At 30.3% G+C, this 19,114-nt stretch overlaps 1 protein-coding gene across 1 annotated transcript; it reads left to right on the plus strand.

Moving 5' to 3' along the window:
- The first annotated feature begins 1,775 nt into the window (after nt 1-1,775).
- Nucleotides 1,776-3,394, plus strand: LOC114188409 (uncharacterized). The gene has a single exon (XM_028076997.2). The coding sequence runs from the start codon at nt 1,776-1,778 to the stop codon at nt 3,234-3,236; it is 1,461 nt and encodes a 486-aa protein (XP_027932798.2). The 3' UTR covers nt 3,237-3,394.
- Nucleotides 3,395-19,114: the final 15,720 nt, after the last annotated feature.

Genomic DNA, 19,114 nt, shown 5'->3' on the forward strand with positions numbered 1-19,114 from the left:
TTTTTTCAATTCTAATAAAATTAATGTCTATAATCATAATAAATTATAATTCGAAAGTTACATGGACAAATTCACTTATTGACAAATATATGGTAAAGTAAAATTGTGAAAGTTGTTGTTATATATTTAAATATATATATATATATATATATATATATATATATATATATATATATATATATTTATTAGTTGTAAATAAAAGGTTGCTTGTCTTTTTTGTATTGACATCACACGTAATAATTGCTTTTTGTTTTGACATCCCACGTAATTGTTGTTGTTAGCTCAAATGATTTCTGTACATTATCAAATCACAGGTTTTTCTTAGAAAATTAGATAGGTTGTTATATATATATATACTTGTATCTCTATATCTATCTATTTATATCTATATATATATATATATATATAAATAAATGATATATTTATCATGAATTCATTTAAAAAATAAATTCTGTCTATGATATTATTATAATTAGTTATGTAAAATAAAGTCTAAGAATAAAAACAAAATATACCAAACTCTTGATACGAATTAGATTTTGATATATATATATATATATATATATATATATATATATATATATATATATATATATATATATATATATATATATATATATATATATATCATCAGATATCAAATAATATTATAAAATTTTGTATACATTATTTATTCAAAGAAATTTACAATCTAGTGGTGAATTTAAAAGAAAAATAATCTAATTAAAAATTATTAAATGATATAGCAATGTGGAAAAGTTATAATAGTATAATTTGATTTCTTCATTTGTTTTTATTGACATGTATTTGGAGAAGACAACTAAGCACTAACTCAATTTCTCTGAACAAAATTGTTCTCAACCTGAGAGAGCAAGAGGAGTGAATTGCATTGTATTAGATAACAATCTTGAATTCCTAAATAACTAAAAATATTATCATAAAAAATAAAATAGAAATTAATATGTAATTTAATCTCATATATAATTATTAGGCCTTTTTATTCTAAATATTAAGCCGTATTCAACAAGTAGTTTGTGTCTGAAATTAGGGAGAATGGGCCATTGAGTTTATTAGAAGAAAACACTATTTTATTATATCAAGGTGTGAAAAAAATTTAATATAATAAAAAAGACACGTGGAAGACAAACATTGGAGAAAAGGAGTGTGGGATATTAAGATAGAAAAAACACGCTTTGGAAGAATTAAAGAGATTATCTTAATATTCTCAGGAGAAATAAAGATTTTCTGAATAATTAGGGTGAAGGAATAAAATTAGTGGAATAATATATTTGGACCGAAAACTTTGAAAGATAATTTGACCTAGAAAATATTTCCATATTAGAGATATAAAAAAAAAGGGTTAATTAAGATACTTAAAGAGTCATTGGCAGCATGAAATCTGTTATTTTTGAAAATATTGAATACTCACTTAATTGCTGCATCTCTTTGTGAGAGATTATATCTTTGCGGCTTTCTCTCTCCTGTGTTCTTTCTCCCCTCTTCTCAGTTAAGATGACTATTTTATCTCCTCAGTTTTATCTTTGTGAATCTTCGGAATAATCCAACAAACACACTCTAAGTTTCTGGTTCTTCGGATTGTTGGCACAATTTTCTACCTCCATCAATTCTCCTCTCTCTCCTCAATCACTCTCCAGGTAAAAAGGTTTCTTTGGTGCATGATTCTAGCACTTTTCTTTCTTCTTCTTTGATTTCTCATTTCAGATTCTTCCTTCTTCTTAACCCTAGCTCATGCTTTGATTTTCTGTGTTTCTAAGATGGATCGGCGAGATAATGGTAAACAAGCAGTTTCTGATCACGGGTTGTTGGAATCCAGCACGAAAGAGAAGATGAAGAGATCCGTTTTGGGTTCTTACAAAGCTGAAGTTGAATCAATGGCGGATGAAGAAAACCCTTCCCCAAAACTGAGTACGTGTGATATCTGCTTCAAGACTTTTGGGTGCGGCAAGGCGTTAGGTGGACACAGAAGATCCCACTTCATGAAACAGCAGCAACAAAAGAAGGTAAAGACCCGTTTCACTGATAATCACGCATCAAAACCTGGTGGTGATAGTAACATTAGGGTTATCTGTGATTTTGACGATGATGACGGCAAACACATTTGTTGTATTTGCAAGAAGGAATTTCCCACCAAGAATGCTTTGTTTGGGCACATGAGGTCTCATCCTGAGAGACCATGGAGGGGTGTGTCCCCTCCGACTCAAAAGAATTCATCTTCTCCTTCTTCTTCTTACTACCATTCTCCGTCTTCTTCCCTCAATTCTGATTCCATGGAGAAAAACAAGGAGGATCATGATGCTGATGATGGTGGCCACCGTCTGATCTCACCCGATGAACAACATCGCAGAAATGAGATTGATCTTTCACTGTGTACTTCACCCAGCTGGCTTTGTAAAGCTACAAGAGGCAGAAGCTCCACCGGTGCGTATGAGGCTGCAGAAACTCTTTTCTACATGAGTTGTTCCAAGTGCTTTTCCAGTCATGAGCGGAATAGGGTTTTCCCCAAGAACGATGAGGTTCTGCCAAAGACTGCCCCAGCCCTAATCAAGCAGCGCAAAAGGAAGACTTTTGAATCGTCATCGAGTAAGAAAGATAAGGTGAAGAAGATCAAGTTTTTGTTTAAAGGGGAATTGAAGTTGGGAAGCACTTCTAATGGGGCTGGTGAATGTGATGATGGTGAGGGTAAAGAGCTGAACAGGTGCAAGGGTTTATCTGAATCTGGGGTTGAGCATGACCGTGATGAGAAGAACAAAAAGAAGAGTTTTGATGATTTGAATGCTGAATCAGTTATCCCAACTATGCAAGATCATGTTGGTGCTTCTGATGTGAAGAAGATTAACATGGATAAGAAAGGGAAGAACAGTAAGAAATTGGTACTGAATTCAAAGACAAAGGACTCGGAATCTGAGAAAGCGAGTGAAGAGAAAGCAGATTGGTATAAATGTGGTGCATGTGGAAAAAGCTTCAAAACTTTTCAAGGCCTAGGAGGACACAGGTCAGTGCACAAAGAGAAGAACACTGTGAGCATTGATGAGCCAAACCCCTCGGAAGCTGTAGCTGAACAAAACAACTCTAGCAGCTCCAGTAACATGAACAAGATTGAGGAGCCATTATTTAATGAAACAACCTTAGCAGACCAGCAGCCATGTCAATCTTCTGGTGTCAAGAAGCTGAACTTCGATCTGAACGAGTTGCCTTGTGCTATGGATGAGGACTAAGCAATCTCTATAGTTCTCCATTTTGCTGCTGCATCTACATGCTTTTTGGTTACTGATCTTGCAATATTAATCTTATTATATATTCTATTAAGTTTTAGTAGAACTTTGTATTTAGGATTTCTATGATACAAAATTTTAAGAGTTCTTCTACTGTTACTGCTGAGCCTAGACTCCTCTCGTTACTAGAAAGTAGTAGCAGAACTCTTAAATTTTGTACCAGTAACTGTTCATTACTTCACTGGATTAAACTTCTTAATCAGTTTGTGTTATACTTTTCATAGTGTGTACTTTTGCCATTCTTTTCACAGTATTCCATATAGATTTCTTTTTCATGTGTTTGGAAATTACTTTTGCCATTCTTTCTGATCATTTTTAACAGTATTCCATAGGTTAACTCATCAAATTGAAAACTAATTCCACTTGCTTTTATGTCTTTGAAATGGGTTTTGCAGTGAGATAAACCTAACTAGTTGTTCATCTTTTAGATTTCATTTTTAATTGACTTTTGGAATTTATAACAATATATAGAATGAAATTTCTTCAAATTGTAATTTAATGTTTGTATTCTAAAATAATTAAGTTGCAAATTTTAAGTCTTTAATTTTGTTGCCAATTGAATGGTTCTACTGTATGGAGAAACTAGAAGTAATTTCACTACGAATGATGCTTGGACAATTGAGACTCTTGAGTCCATTTTTTTTTATTATTTCAGTTGTCAATATTCTATTTCTACTTTTTACATTTCCAAAATATTATAATGGGAATGCTATTATTAGGTATATAAAAAATTATGTTTGAATAACTATTATTATTATTATTATTATTATTTTGAAATAATTTTTACATTCTACAATAGTTAAAAAAATACTTCTTTCGTTATCGTATGGATATAAATCTTTCACCATCTCAGCATAAGAAAAAAAACTGTAAAGACAAACTAAAAATAATCAATTCCTATTTTCAAATTTCTTTTAAAAATATTCAGTAAAACAAACTTTGTGCCTACAAGAATTTGTTTAAAAAATAGTCCAGTGGGATTTTTTACTGAATAAATCTTACAGGAATATTTCCTATAATTCAAATATAATATAATCTAGTTTTTCAAAATATATAATATTTTATAATTGATATATTTAGAGCAATCAAGGGGAATCAAAAAATTATATTGTATTCTTTATTTTTTTAATTTATACAGTATTTAATTTGGAACAAAGAAATCACGCTATTTTTGTTTAGTATTGATTTTAGTTGAATCATATTAACATACCAAGTTATAAATCAAAGAAATTAATTTAGCTTTGAACAACACCAGTTTTTGGGTTTCACAATGACAGAATAAGAAAATCTTAATGTGGGTGCATTTTGTGTGGTTCACTTAGGCTGACCAAAATAACTGAATTGAACTGAAACTTGTAATAGATAAATTAATCTGAATTTAAACTAACTAAACAACTTTTCTTCATATTAATTTCATAACTGAATTATTTTAGATAAAATAAAATTAATTGTATTAATAATTTTTAGGTTCCTAGCTTACCTTGTGTCTATTGCTCCTAATCTATGTATCTACTAAACAGTTAAAAGTTTTGCAGCAAAGTGATTTTATTTTATTTTTTCTTTCTGACTATTTATTAGTTTTATGCTACAGCTGAGTGGTGGTATTCATACGTCCATATATAACAGTATTATTCTGGTACCTATTTGTTCATTATTCTAATAAATCCTATTTGGTTTTTATTTATTTTTAATAAAAGAAATTTATATTTATTTCTTAGATTTGTGTATGGAAATAAATTAAAATGAAATAACTTATTTCACTTTTAAGAACCATTTTTAATTTAATTATATTTTTGAACTCGTGTGAGGGCTAATGTCGGACATGCCTTAAGTTTTTTCACCCCTTATATTTAGTTTGTATAAGAAATTTGGAACAATTTTAAAGAAATTAGAAACATTGATTAGGAACTTTTTTCATGGAGCATTCCAATTACCACTAATTTTATAAATTATTTTAATGTTAAATCATATTTAAGTATTCAAAGACATTTCTTCAAAATATTTTCAGATAATATTAATAATAAATGCCTTTTTCTTCGCATGGACTAAGGTTATTTTTATTTTTAATTAATATTAACCATATTTATTTTGACTAACATATGGGTGAGAGATGTTTCCATCACATTTATTTTTTTTTGTCAACTTTTTAATTAGCTGAAAAAATTCTCCTAACTTAGATTTGCTAAAAAAAGGTTTTAGCCAAGGTTTACTCAAAGTTTTCCTAACTAATTTTAAGAAAAAAAAAAAAAAAACTTGATTGAATGTTGAAGTAAAATGGCACCAATAATGTCTATTGAAAATAACCCTTGCATTATCAACCATAAAAACTTCAAACATATAAAAAGTAACCTTATCAACATTACTAGAGAAAATTTTAGCTAACGACAGAGAAATAACTCAATTTACGTCAATGCAAATAATCTCAATAATGTTAATTGAAAAAGTTTATCAATGTTAACTTAAAATCGCTTTTTATATTATGTAAAACAAATGTTAATCACTTAAATAAAAAGAAAAAACCCTAAGTATAACACTACTGTGGAAAACTTTTGTCAACACTGGTATACAAAATTCATCACTAATATTTGTTGAAAATCCTAGCTTACATTAATAAACAATTATATTTAATCAATATAGATAAAAAATAACTCTAATTAACATTAATTTGAAAATAGAAAATTAATGTTAAAAAAATAATATTTGACATTGATCAGAACATATATAAAATATTGATAAAGAAAACTGTAATTAACATTAATTAAGAAATCACGCAAACTTACATTAATTAAAAAGTCTTCTTGATTTAACTTTGATATAAAAGAAACCGACCAACACAAACAAATAATTAAAATTCTAACATATATTATTATAAATAATTTCAATTTCTTTTAAAAGCGAATTGGTATCTAATTGTTTTTATATTGAAACACACTAGAGTGATTAACTGTACAATGTTATGAAGAATAAGAGACTGAAGGTGAGTTTGTGGAATAAGAAAGACGTGTGAAGTAAAAAAGAATTACAAGTTAGAAAACCGAATATCCAAGTAATATAATACTCAAGATGACAAGTACAGTTACGGATATTTCAACTCCTGTAAATGCCATAGTATTGTGTTTTTTAAGTGAGTTTTCCAAAAAAAAAAAACAATATTAATAATTTTATAATTAATTTTAAATTTTTTATAAATTTTTATAAATTTTTTATAAATTTTTATAAATTTTTTATAAATTTTTATAAATTTTTTATTGAATTTTATACATTAAGAAGTTTAAATTGTTTTTTATTGTTTAATTTTTTAATTAATTAGATTATGTGACTGTTATTTTAATTATTTATTTATCTCTACATATTAAAAAATATATAATTTTATTGTTAAAATAAAATAACATTAAGACTAATAAAACATATTAGCTTTTGTTACTTTAATTAAAAAGATATTGATACGATGATCACATCTTCCAGCTTTATTACTTATGACATGAAAGTAGAGAGTATAACAATTTGACATATTTTTAATAAAAAATAATAAAATTTAGCTATCGTTGTTATATATTAATTAACTAAAAATATTTTGTATGTATTATTGCGTGAAAATAAATATGATAACGGAATAATATAAAAATCACTGTATATAGTTAATAAAATATTTAAAGAACATAAATTTAATTAAAAATATAAAAATTTATACATCTTTAACCATTTTGACTGATAAATTTTACAACCCAGAAAACAAAATCTTTTTATTTTCTTCATACTATTGAGTTTTTGTAGAATTGATAATCACTTACATACAAATATAATTATTATTAAAACAAATTAAATATGTAATACAAAAATTAATAGCAGTTATTATTATTTCATGTCATTACATGATTGTATACAACATACATCGCCATAGAGATGAGATTCAAAATATATATATATATATATATATATATATATATATATATATATATATATATATATATATATATATATATAATTATAGTAAGTCATAAATTTTTACAATTAAATTCCTACAAAGCCTTACATAAACATCTTCATTTTAACAAAAACAACCTATCATATTATATGAGCTATACTAACATAATTCGATATTGTGTACATCTACTAAACCAAGAAAAAAAGCATTACCATGAAGCGCATCTTCTCCTGGCTATTACTCAAACATCTCTTACTCAAGCCAAAACAACAATCATCGCAAAGGAAAAGAAGACACAACCATAAGCAAAAAAGGTAAGCAAATGCTAACATGAACATACATAACATTTAATGATCCATTTATCACATTGTTCATAAACACCTAAAAAAAATATAAATATAATACTAGACTGTATCTGAAACGGAGTCCACGATCCCAAGACTAGTTATAGGAATCTCCTTCAAACTCTTCACCACCTATATAAATAAAATTTATTTAAATGTGAGACATACAAAATATTTAATTGACATACATCCTTTGAATATAATTGCATAAAGGTTATGATAAGACGAAAAATATCTTGAATATGCAAATGGATTACATGACAAGCCAAACAATTACAAAAAATATAGATAAACCAGGTACATAAAGATTTCCCAATAAATCAATATGATGTCGAGTGAAATGGATTAAACGATAAGTCATATTGCTTCCACTAGAGCTTTCATGTTATTCCCCTCGAAGACAAATTTTTCATTTGGCCTTATGGTTTGGATAAAAAAATTTCTACATCATATTAGAAACATGAGTCATATACCTAGAATCAATCCATCATGGAGAACTTTAACTAAATTTATTTGAAACATACAAAAGCATTAAGTTTACCATTCTCTTCGATCCAAGTCTTATGTTTTGTGGTAAGTTGAAATGAAGAGAACTGTGGAGCTGAGTAGAGCTTGGACAAAGACCATAATCTATTATGGATATAAAGGCATATATATATATATATATATATATATATATATATATATATATATATATATATGCGTAAGGCTGAGTAGAATTAGGACGGAAACCATAATATACTAAGGGGACACATGTGTGTGTGTGTGTTCTAGGGCGGGGGTTTTGTTGTAATCGATGATTAAATTGATGATTCGGCCAACAAAACGATCAGTGGATGCTTTGAGCATGTAGCACTCAGTGAATAAGGTCTATGGGGGCGCCGCAACGCCCGACCACAGTTTTGGAGAAGTAACAGATGTCCTCAAAGTGGATGTCGGCTTCCACGACAAAGAATGAAGCAACATGGCCCCGAAGGAGGAGGTTTATGTGGGTGAGGAGTTGAGTCATTTCTTTGGACTCTAGGAGTATAGCTTAAGGTTCAAGAAGGAGAAGTTGTTGTCAGGCTTAAAAAAACCACATCACTGACACGTGGTCACCTTCTAAAAGATGTTAGTGCCAATTTAATAAGAGATCACATTCACTCCTTTTAAAATTCACTCCTTTTAAAATATACTGGGGACTAAATTGAGAAAAATAATTTGAGGGATCATATTAAATAAACCTCACAAATATCGGAACGAAAAGACCTATTAAATCAAAATAATCTATAGTTCATATTTGTTATCACAAATACACATAGATTTATAACATATAATTTAACACTGACTTAAGTGACAGTAATTTAAATAAATATAAATATTAAAAATAAATAAGATTAATCTTAGACAAAACTAACCTTATTATTTTTTAAAATATATTTTAGTTAGACACTAATTTGATATTAATACAAATATTCATTAAATAGAGTTCAAAATAATTATATGTTTATCTTTTAAATTTTTAAAAAGAAAATTAATTTCTAAGTCGACTCTATTAACATCCAACGTTAAATGGACTCTATTAGATTTGGTTATGCGGACTCTATTAGCATCCATAATCAACATTAAGCGGATTCTGACCTTAGCTAAACTGATACTAATTCAATATTAAAACAAATATTTATTTATTAAAAAAATAAAAATGATTTTACCTTTTTATTTATTTAAAATCAATCATTTATATCATGTTATTGTAGTTTGGTGAGCACTAATATTTAAAAGCTAATTTTATGTTTTCTTATAGGGTTTTATAATTTTAAATTTTAATATTTATTTTATGAAAATAACAGTATATGTAATATATATATATATATATATATATATATATATATATATATATATATATATATAATTATTCCATAAAGAGTGTTCTCTTTTCAGTTGACTAAATTTATTTTGGCATAAAATGTTTTATAAATAAGATGTGTCTATAACTTATTATTATCATTATTGTTAACCGAACTAAAAGAACAAGAAACCGTAATATTAAAATTGAGCCATTATGACTTTTAGAAACCTTTATGATCATTATTGTATTATTAATTATTGAAGTAACTAATTTAATTTTTTCATTAAAAGTAAAAGTCATATAATCTGATTTGTATTTTGTAGCATTTTTATCTAGTTTGTAAATCAAGTGTCACGGAACTATGATGGAAAGAAAATATATTTATTAATAATTAAGAAATAACTTAAAATAATTCATCTGATAACAAAATTAAATGGTAAAACATAAGTAATTTTAAAACATTATTTAATATATTAAGTATAATGCATTAATATATCCAGTCATGCTTAATTTATAGACTGACAACAAATAAAATAATTTTGGTTCATTTATCAAAATTTTTAAAAATACGTAATAAAAGTGTAAATTTAGTTTCTTTTATCATTTATAAAAGAATGACTTCATCGTCATGAATCAATTTTTTCACTCCTTTAAATATAACGACTCCTTTTATTGATTTTATGTAGACCTTTATCTTAGTTTCCAAAGAACCTACCTAAAATTATACATTGATATTTTTATTAATTTTTTTGTTGTTGTAGGGACTAAGCGTTTACTAAAATAATTCTTTCATCTTTAACTCTTCACTTCAATCGTTTGTTGGGTCCTCCTTTCGCTCGTTAGGTTGTCCCGCCAATCGATGTATCTGCTAATGAGACTCTGATGCTTAAGTCAACAATAGTTCGATTGGCAATAACAATTGAATGATGTAATAAATGTGAAAGAAAAAAGTCCCAACAAACATACCTTTAACCTATATTTATAGTTTTCTACATGGGTCTGTGATTAGGGTTGACCTAATTGTGGCCCAATAGTTTTTTTAAACCTGATTACTGACCTATTTACAATAATTATAAAGCCATCTAATTTACTATGAAGTCATTCGGTCATGCTTGTCGGACAATGTTGAACCTTCATGACATTAGGGGGAACTCGGGTGAAATCCTGAGGGTTTACCTACCACTAACACAAAAAAGCGTTATAACGTCACCCCTATAACGTCTGCCCAAAAAAAGTCCAACGTTAAAAATGACCGGTGACATTTTTGTAAATTATCGAACTTTTTTAACGTCTGTCCGTTCCATATCAGACGTAATTTAACGTCTGCCCAAAAAACCCCGACATTATTTAGAAAAGGACGTTAGACTGTTGTTCCCCCGACGTCACTTAACGTCAAACTCCTTCACCACCGACGTTAAGTTTTACTTATCTCTACGCGAAACGCAGAAACCCTACACTGTTGCACTGTTTCCGCGAGCATTTTTCCACCGGCGACCACCATTTCGACCTCCTCTAGGTGAGTTTCGAACGTTTTTCACCACCAAACTTGTTGGGATTTGATTATGAATTGATTTTAGGCATTTTGAACTGAATATTTTGCGTTTTCATCCCCATTTGCAGCATTTTGAGATTCGTCCCACTTGCTCTTCATCCCATTTGGCTAACAACGTGCGGAGACCTTAAAGCCACCCTCTCCAAGTCCGTCTTTCATTTTGCTAGAAGGGGTTAGTTTTCCATTTCTAAATTTAAGGTTATTACTAAATTGAGCGTTAATTGTGATTACAATGGCATGATGCATACTGCAGGTAATTCTTTTTATATGTGTATGATTATAAGGAGTGTACCAGACACTCTCATGTGGATTGCCTCCTTTTAGACTTTTAATTATGCATGTCGTTTGAAATTGAAATTGAAATTGAATTGATAACCTACGTATCTAATTTGGAGGGTAAATGAGCGTGATGTGGTGATCAATGTTGTGAACTCCATACGAAAATGAGTCATAATGAATTTAAGGTGGAGTGAATAATGAAGGATGACTCATTCCATGAACTATAAAGTTTATGTTTTCCTTACATGAGAGTTCTTAGTATTTTTTCTTTTTTACGAATGATGTTGAAGTGTTTACATTTCTTTAAACTGACCTCTAAGTTGCCTTGGAGTAATATTTAGGTGGTCACTCCTTGATCTTTAGTTCTCTATTAAGATGGGTGAGTGAGGTAAGGTTAAATCAAGGACCTCAAAACCAGCAAGTAACTAAGGTAATGTTCTTTTTCATGTCTTTTGTTTCTCTTTGGTCTGATTTTGTTATGAGACATCTCTTGTAATCTATTAGAGTTATTTTCTTCTCTCGACATAAGATTAAGCTGATGGCATGAGGATAACAAATACCTAACAAATTTATGTAGTATAAACTATCATAGCTATGCAATATTGTTATACTAATTTTTTTTTAAACTACAAGGCATTTGATTCAATGGCTTTTTCTAGTTATTGATTAACTAGTAGTTATGGAATATGGAAGTTAATACTTTTAAGAAAAGCTTTTAGAAACTATTATGGAATTTTTCTGATTTTCAGGTGTGAATGTTGTAAAAATAACAAAACTTAAAAAAAACAGCATTGTTTGACGTTTGGTAGAACCTTGACAGACGTTATTTGACGTTTGACTCTCCTGGCCCCGACGTTAATTAACGTCTGCTCTGCTTTCCGACGTCAATTTTGACGTCACCCAACACGACGTCGGTGTTTGGGCAAATGTCAAAGACCGAAAATATCCGACGTTAAAAGCCTTTTTTGTATTAGTGTACTGACAATGCAAGGGGAAATCGACCGATGACAGGTCGATGACGCATATGTCTTCATAATCTCCGAAGTGCTCGCCACATCGTAGTGATGTGTCGAGAGTGACCAATGGCTGGCCGATGCCACACATATCTTCATAATCTCCGGAGTGATAATCACATCGTAGTGTTATATGTCGAGCATCGCAACTTGAACTTGAAAATGATTCGCTGGCACTTAGATCTCAACAGGCCGGTGATTGACCAACCGATGTAGTAACGAGGATAATTGGCAAATGACAGAAGGGGAGAGTCGTGTCACACTTCCTTGGGAAATCTTTTTGGAAGTGATCTCAACTGGTCGGCGGTCAGCCGATTGGTCCATACAGTATAACTTTTATTTTCATGGTGGATTTACGGTTTGACTTAAACATCCTTTTGGGACAGAAAAAAACTTTTGGGTTATTGCTTCCTGCAGCCCCACAAATACTAACTACAAAGTGAAATATTTAAATATTTGCATTATTATATCACATCCATTATTGTCGGTGTTACACTGTTACCTTCACTATGTCCATTATTACTATAGAAGAAAAAGACCACATGGAAGTTGCAATGAAAGAAAAAAATGCAGAAAAAAATGGTTTCAAAAAATGTACTTCATGTATTTTGAAAAATTCTTTCCAAAACACATTTCATGTAAAATTATTTTGAAAAAGTTGTTTCAAAAAGATATCACAAAGTTTATTGTAACATTAATACTACTAAAATAAAACATTTCATTAAGAATATTTAGAAGACAGATAAACCAATGTATATCGTAAATTAGTATAGTCTTACAAGATAAGACTATAGTAATATCACTTATATACATTCTCAAGCTACTATACTAGGATCCTATTACAATATTATACCTAACATGATCTAAAGTCGCTCATCGCTCAAACAATTGACTTCTCAACATCAAGAGGTGCCTCTACACTTGTATTTCCATTTGCTCACACTAATAAGGCGATCATTGTAAAAGAAGAACACAACACATACAAACAACAAACAAAAGAGGGTAAGCTAGTTTATAAAAGAAATAATCATATAACATATTTTAAATATTCATAACAAAATACCAAACATACAATTACAAATTCTCTAGACTCATTTATTCAGATCTATACATTGACTTAGATATAAGTTTTGCACCTATCATAAAAGTAGATTACGGTAAGGGCCCTGGATCCACTTGACCTAACAAATATGAATCAATTTCCTATGGACATGGTAAGTTACTTATGGCATCGCCAAATTAGTGGTCCCATTCCTAATTCCGCTATAAGAACCTCCTTCAACTCTCACCACCTAGGCCACAACACTCTATATAAGTTTGTAAACCTAGTGGAGTATATAGGATAACTTATGAACAACACATATCCTTAGGCAATGCATAACAATCTACTAGTGAGGGCTTCACTTTATCCTCAGAAGCCAAGATTCAAAACAAGAATGCAATTCAACTTTAACCATTTCATTCCACTAATTCACTTTTATACTTATAACCTCATCACTTCTCTATAAAACATGATTTCACACAAAGTTTCTTATAGCGAACAATCATACATAGCTCATTCATCATATTCTCGTATAATTTTAATTCATCACATTCAATTACAATCTCATATATATACATACACAAAGTATATCAAAATGGTGAAAATCATTATCTAATCACAAACTTCAAAACAAAGATCCCACCAATCAAAGTGAATAATCACGTGTCAAGAATCAATTGTTAAAATTTTAGCTCGATCTCACGGTTAATGAAGTGTGAACCCTCATTTTACCAAGAGAATGCAAACAAGAAAAACAGGGTGGCGCCGACGCTAGAAAAGTGGCGCCTGATGCTTAGCCAATGAAACCCACTGACTTCTAGCCCCCAACAGTCCCAAAGTGGCACCTGGCGAATTAAAATACAAGATCAAAATTATCAAACAGTTAACACCAAACACAAATAAAATATCAAACAGTTCAACGTACAACTTATCAATCCAACACACCACATCACAATTAACTACCAAGATGACCAGTTCACACCAAAATTCAATAGAAACCTAGCTTCCCATACTTGTAAAATACAACCCAAACAAGTCTTGTAACACCAAACTACGTCCAAGTACACATGATGCTCTATCTACACATAAAAATATCACAAGAATGATGAGGACCTACTATTATGATCACTGATAAAGAGAGATTGATATAGAAGATTATAAGGAAACATGCAAGTAGAAAAGCTTGACATTCAACAAAAACTAGAAGAAGACAAAGGAAAAATGATTGAAACTTAACTTACACGAATGGAGAAACTGATCGGTCAGAATTGAAGAGCTCGTCACGAGGAGCACTTCTACAATCTCAAATCTTCAATCAAGCGAATAAAGAACGAGAACTCCAAAAGATAAGTCAGAAAACTCTAGAAAAGTAATTTCTAAAGAGATGATGTGTTTTAAAATAATGAAACTCATTTATAACAAAACTATTTAAACTAAAACCTTTTAATATTAAAAAATCGAGTCCCGCTATTTTTAAATCACTATCACTTCTAAAATACCATTTGCTAGGGTTTTACATTTATAATGAAAATCATATTATTGAAATTTTATTCTGGAATACATTCAATATGTTTTGTTTTTTTAAATTGTTTTGAAAATTTTACTTCAAATTTTTTTTTTTGAAAATTTTATTCTGAAAATTCTAAAAAGCTTATTTTTTAAAGTTTCCAAAAAATATATTCCAAAAGTAGTTTCACACGGAGATAAAATGACCATTTTAAAACTTTGAGGGGTTAATGAAGAAGTTGTAGAAGTGAAGGAAGTAAAATATGAACTTGTGTTTGGTGGCTTCCTTCTATTGTTCTTCTTTTCCATCTTCTCATATCATCTTTTACTGTCAAGGTTTTTCTTCGTTTAAATTGGAAGTGATGAATGTACCTAATAAGTATCTAGAATGCGTAAAGTTTCCATATAAACATGACACTTATCATGCTTTAATTGATCATATTTTGTAAGTAAACAACCTATTTTAGCTTATAATTACAAAATGAGGTGCTAAAAAGAAGAAAAATAAGAAATTGATGAATTTTTTATGATTTTGTAGCAATTTCTCAAACTGATTTGGATTTTGAGTTGAGAAACCGATCTCAAACTGTGGTCCAATCAAATCATCATACATGTACTAGATGCTTCATGGCATACCAGAATGGATGCTAGAGGAGAAAGTCTTTCACATTAAAGCAAGGACTCATTCTGCTACGACTTGAGAGATCATACTAGGGTTTGGAGTTCTTAGGTTCTAATGTATCAGAGATGATCCTAGATCTACATAGAAAGAGTACTCCTAGGAAATTGAATGATTTGCAAAGTAAGTAAACGAGATGGTAGTGGTGTAGTAGAAGAAGATGAAATGAAATCAATTCATAGCCCCTACTCCACTCAATCTATCTAATAACTACTATTTTTATTTACTTGCACTCTCTATCAACTAAAAACCCAAAAATCAAAATACCAATATACTTTTTAAATCCATGTGGATACGACACTTGTTGATACTACTACGTACCAGTACAGTTACTGGGAAATAGTTGTGAAAAATAGTCAAGTTTTTGGTGTCGTTGTTGGGGGTTTAATTCAAGTATTTGGTAGATCTAACCATTCTTTTTGTAAATATGTATATATTTCGTAAATATTGAGTTTGTATAGTTGTATAGTTTCATTTTTACATTTTTTAAAGTCTTGGTTTTCATTTTCTATTTTCCTTTCACACAGATCTTAAGCAAGAGGTAAGTTCTAGATATATATATATATATATATATATATATATATATATATATATATATATGTATATATATATATCCCCTTGTCTTGTTTGAAATCTTGTGTTTTAGGCTATTGGAAATAGATCTCACAGAGGAGAAGTCATCAATCCTCTAAAAAGTTGAAGAACAATTCTGGGTTTCCGCTTTGTGGCTGAGCACCACCTTATGCAGCTGAGCACCACCTGAAAAACCAATTCCAAGAAGCTCCAAGGGTCTCAACGTTGAGCGCCAATTTTGGTGCTGAGCGAAAAATATTCAGGGGTTGTGAATTCTGATCCCCACTTATTTGAAACGTTTCAAACTTAAAAAAGAAAGAATTTCTTTTATTTTGTTTTACTCTGCAGATAATATGATCTTTGAACAAATTAAAAGCAAAAGTAAGAACAAGGCTGAGAAAGATTAAAAGAAATCTCTTATTGAACAAGTGAGATGACTGATCAAACAAATAAAGGACATGGAAGAATCATCATTTGAGGCTTTTGAGGTGGACCCTGTGCTTTAACGAGATTGTGCAATGCACCTGAAACCTAAAAATGTTTCAAGATATGTCATTCCGCCTACTACAAAAGGAGTAGAAACTAAACTTGCATTTCTTAACCTTATTTTTCAGATCTATTTCAAGAAAAGATCATGATGATCCCTAATCTTAGCTTGAAACATTCAATGAACGTTGCGTGCAACAAAGGGAACTAGAATAAAGGGCTTTGAATCCTTGACTAATCAACTAGTCAGTACTGAAGTTGGCTAAACAAGTCAAGGATTTGAACGAAAATGCCAAATTTCCAATACTGAAGTTGGCTAATCCATTTGCCAATGCTGAAGTTGGCTAATCAAGTTCTTTTTAATTCTTGCACATTTAAATTTATGTCTTTAATTTTAGTTTTATTTTATTTTTTATGTTTTGCTTTTATTTATCGTATAAGTATAAAAGTAAACATTTTAGGCAGTTAATATCTTTTGAGAAATTGACATAAAATTCTTCTTGACTTTTGGTTGAAACAAGAACTGGGAGAAAAACCTTTTTGAACTTTAAAAGACTCAAGGAGTTACAAAATCAGGAAAAATGGTAAGTCCCAGTGCTTGAAGTTTCAAGATGCATTGAAAATTGAGTTCACAATTTGACACAAAGAGAGAACCCACCTAGTAAGAGGAGAGAGCCAAACACCAAAGGTGAGATGAGTGAGGCATCTTTTTTGAGTAATTTCACTTGTTTTGTGTTAAGTTTTTATTTCTATTAAGCATAAGAAGCAAGGAAAGGATCAAGGCATGTTCTTTGTTGAATATTTTTAGCCTAGAGCCAAAACAGCTAACCCAACATAAACTGAATTGTGTTTTTTGAACCTTATCTTTGCATACACGCACCCTAAGCCTGAAATTGTGAAAATCCTACCTTCCTTACTGATGAGGGAGATAGAATAGTATGTGTGTGTTATAAAAAAGCAAATTGGGAGTTGCAATGGAACAAAAAAGAAAGAAAAGTCCAAGTGTTATCAAGAAGAGTTTGAAAACAGATTAATGCAGCCCAAATGGTTGAGTGAAAAAGATACACCTTGAAGGGAGAAATGAAAAATGCCAAACAAGGTTAGAAAAGAAAGAAAGAAACTCATGTCATGTGCATACTGTTAAAATTCCTTTATCACTGGGTTTTGTTTATCCTGAAAAACCATAATTTCTTGATAGCCTAGTCACATTATAACCCTTCAAAGAACTTAGTGATCCATGCTAATTGTGTGTACATAGTGATTGGAAACAAAAACACAAAACTAAGTAGAAGCTTGTATTTTGATAGTGAAACACTCAATTGGGGAGGAAAATCTCTTGGACTTGAATGAGAATTTTTATGAGAGAAATTGTGTTCAAAACTATGTAATGATTTTTGCACTTGTATTTTGATAGTTTAAATGGACACCATTTAGAACTATGAGCAATGCCTTGAGATTTGATATCAGTTCTTGGGCCAACTAACCCAAAAATTATTTTTCCCCATTCTGTACAAAATGATTCTGCTTTGCTTTGTTTGGGGACAAACAAAGAGCTAAAGTGGGGTGTTGTGATAAGTGTCTAGAATGCGTAAAGTTTCCATATAAACATGACACTTATCATGTTTTAATTGACCATATTTTGTAAGTAAACAACCTATTTTAGCTTATAATTATAGAATGAGGTGCTAAAAAGAAGAAACAAAAAAGAAATTGATGAATTTTTATGATCTTGCAACAATTCCTCAAAAAATTAAAAATGATGCAGTTGAGCCCCAAATTCACGGCTGAGCTCTAGTAAGGCGGTCAAGGAAGAATCCAGAATATGACTTTTGGAGTTGAGCTACAACAAAATGGTGCTCAACACTTAAGGTGGTGCATGGCTGAGCCATAAGAAAATGTGCTCAACACTTAAGGCGGTGCATAGCTAAGCCACAAAAGAATGTGCTCAAGCACTTAAGGCGACGCGTGGCTAAGTGCCAAAAGTCGGGCTAAGCACTGCCCAAAAATTCCTATAAATAAAGATCTTGGGTCTTCATTTCAAGCATTGAGTGGAGGCTCCACAATGTAGTATTAGGACAAAATAGGGTGTGTAAGGCACGAGGGAGGTGCTCTTAGTGTAGATCTTATGTGTAGATGCTGTTGAAATTGCATTGTAATATTCTATGAGTAGCTGAGCTCTCTAATATCCAAGTTTGATATAATCAATTCTGATTCTATTCACTTCTACTTCTTGGGTATTTAGCTTTGCTTTCATTCTATTGTTTGTGGTTTGATTTATGCTTAATGATGACTTAATCACTCATATGTTTAACTGGTTTGGATTTTGTGTTGAGGAAACGATCTCAAACTGTGGTCCAATCAAATCATCATACATGTACTGGATGCTTCATGGCATACCATAATGGATGCTAGAGGAGAAAGTCTTGCACATTAAAGCAAGGACTCATTCTGCTACGACTTGAGAGATCATACTAGGGTTTGGAGTCCTTAGGTTTTAGTGTATCAAACATGATCCTAGATCTACATAGAAAGAGTACTCCTAGGACATTGAATGTTTTGCAAAGCAAGTAAACAAGATGGTAGTGGTGTAGTAG

This window comes from Vigna unguiculata, chromosome 6 (genome assembly GCF_037176805.1).
Source record: "Vigna unguiculata cultivar grain cowpea cultivar isolate G323 ecotype 2 chromosome 6, ASM3717680v1, whole genome shotgun sequence".
Lineage (NCBI taxonomy): Eukaryota > Viridiplantae > Streptophyta > Magnoliopsida > Fabales > Fabaceae > Vigna > Vigna unguiculata.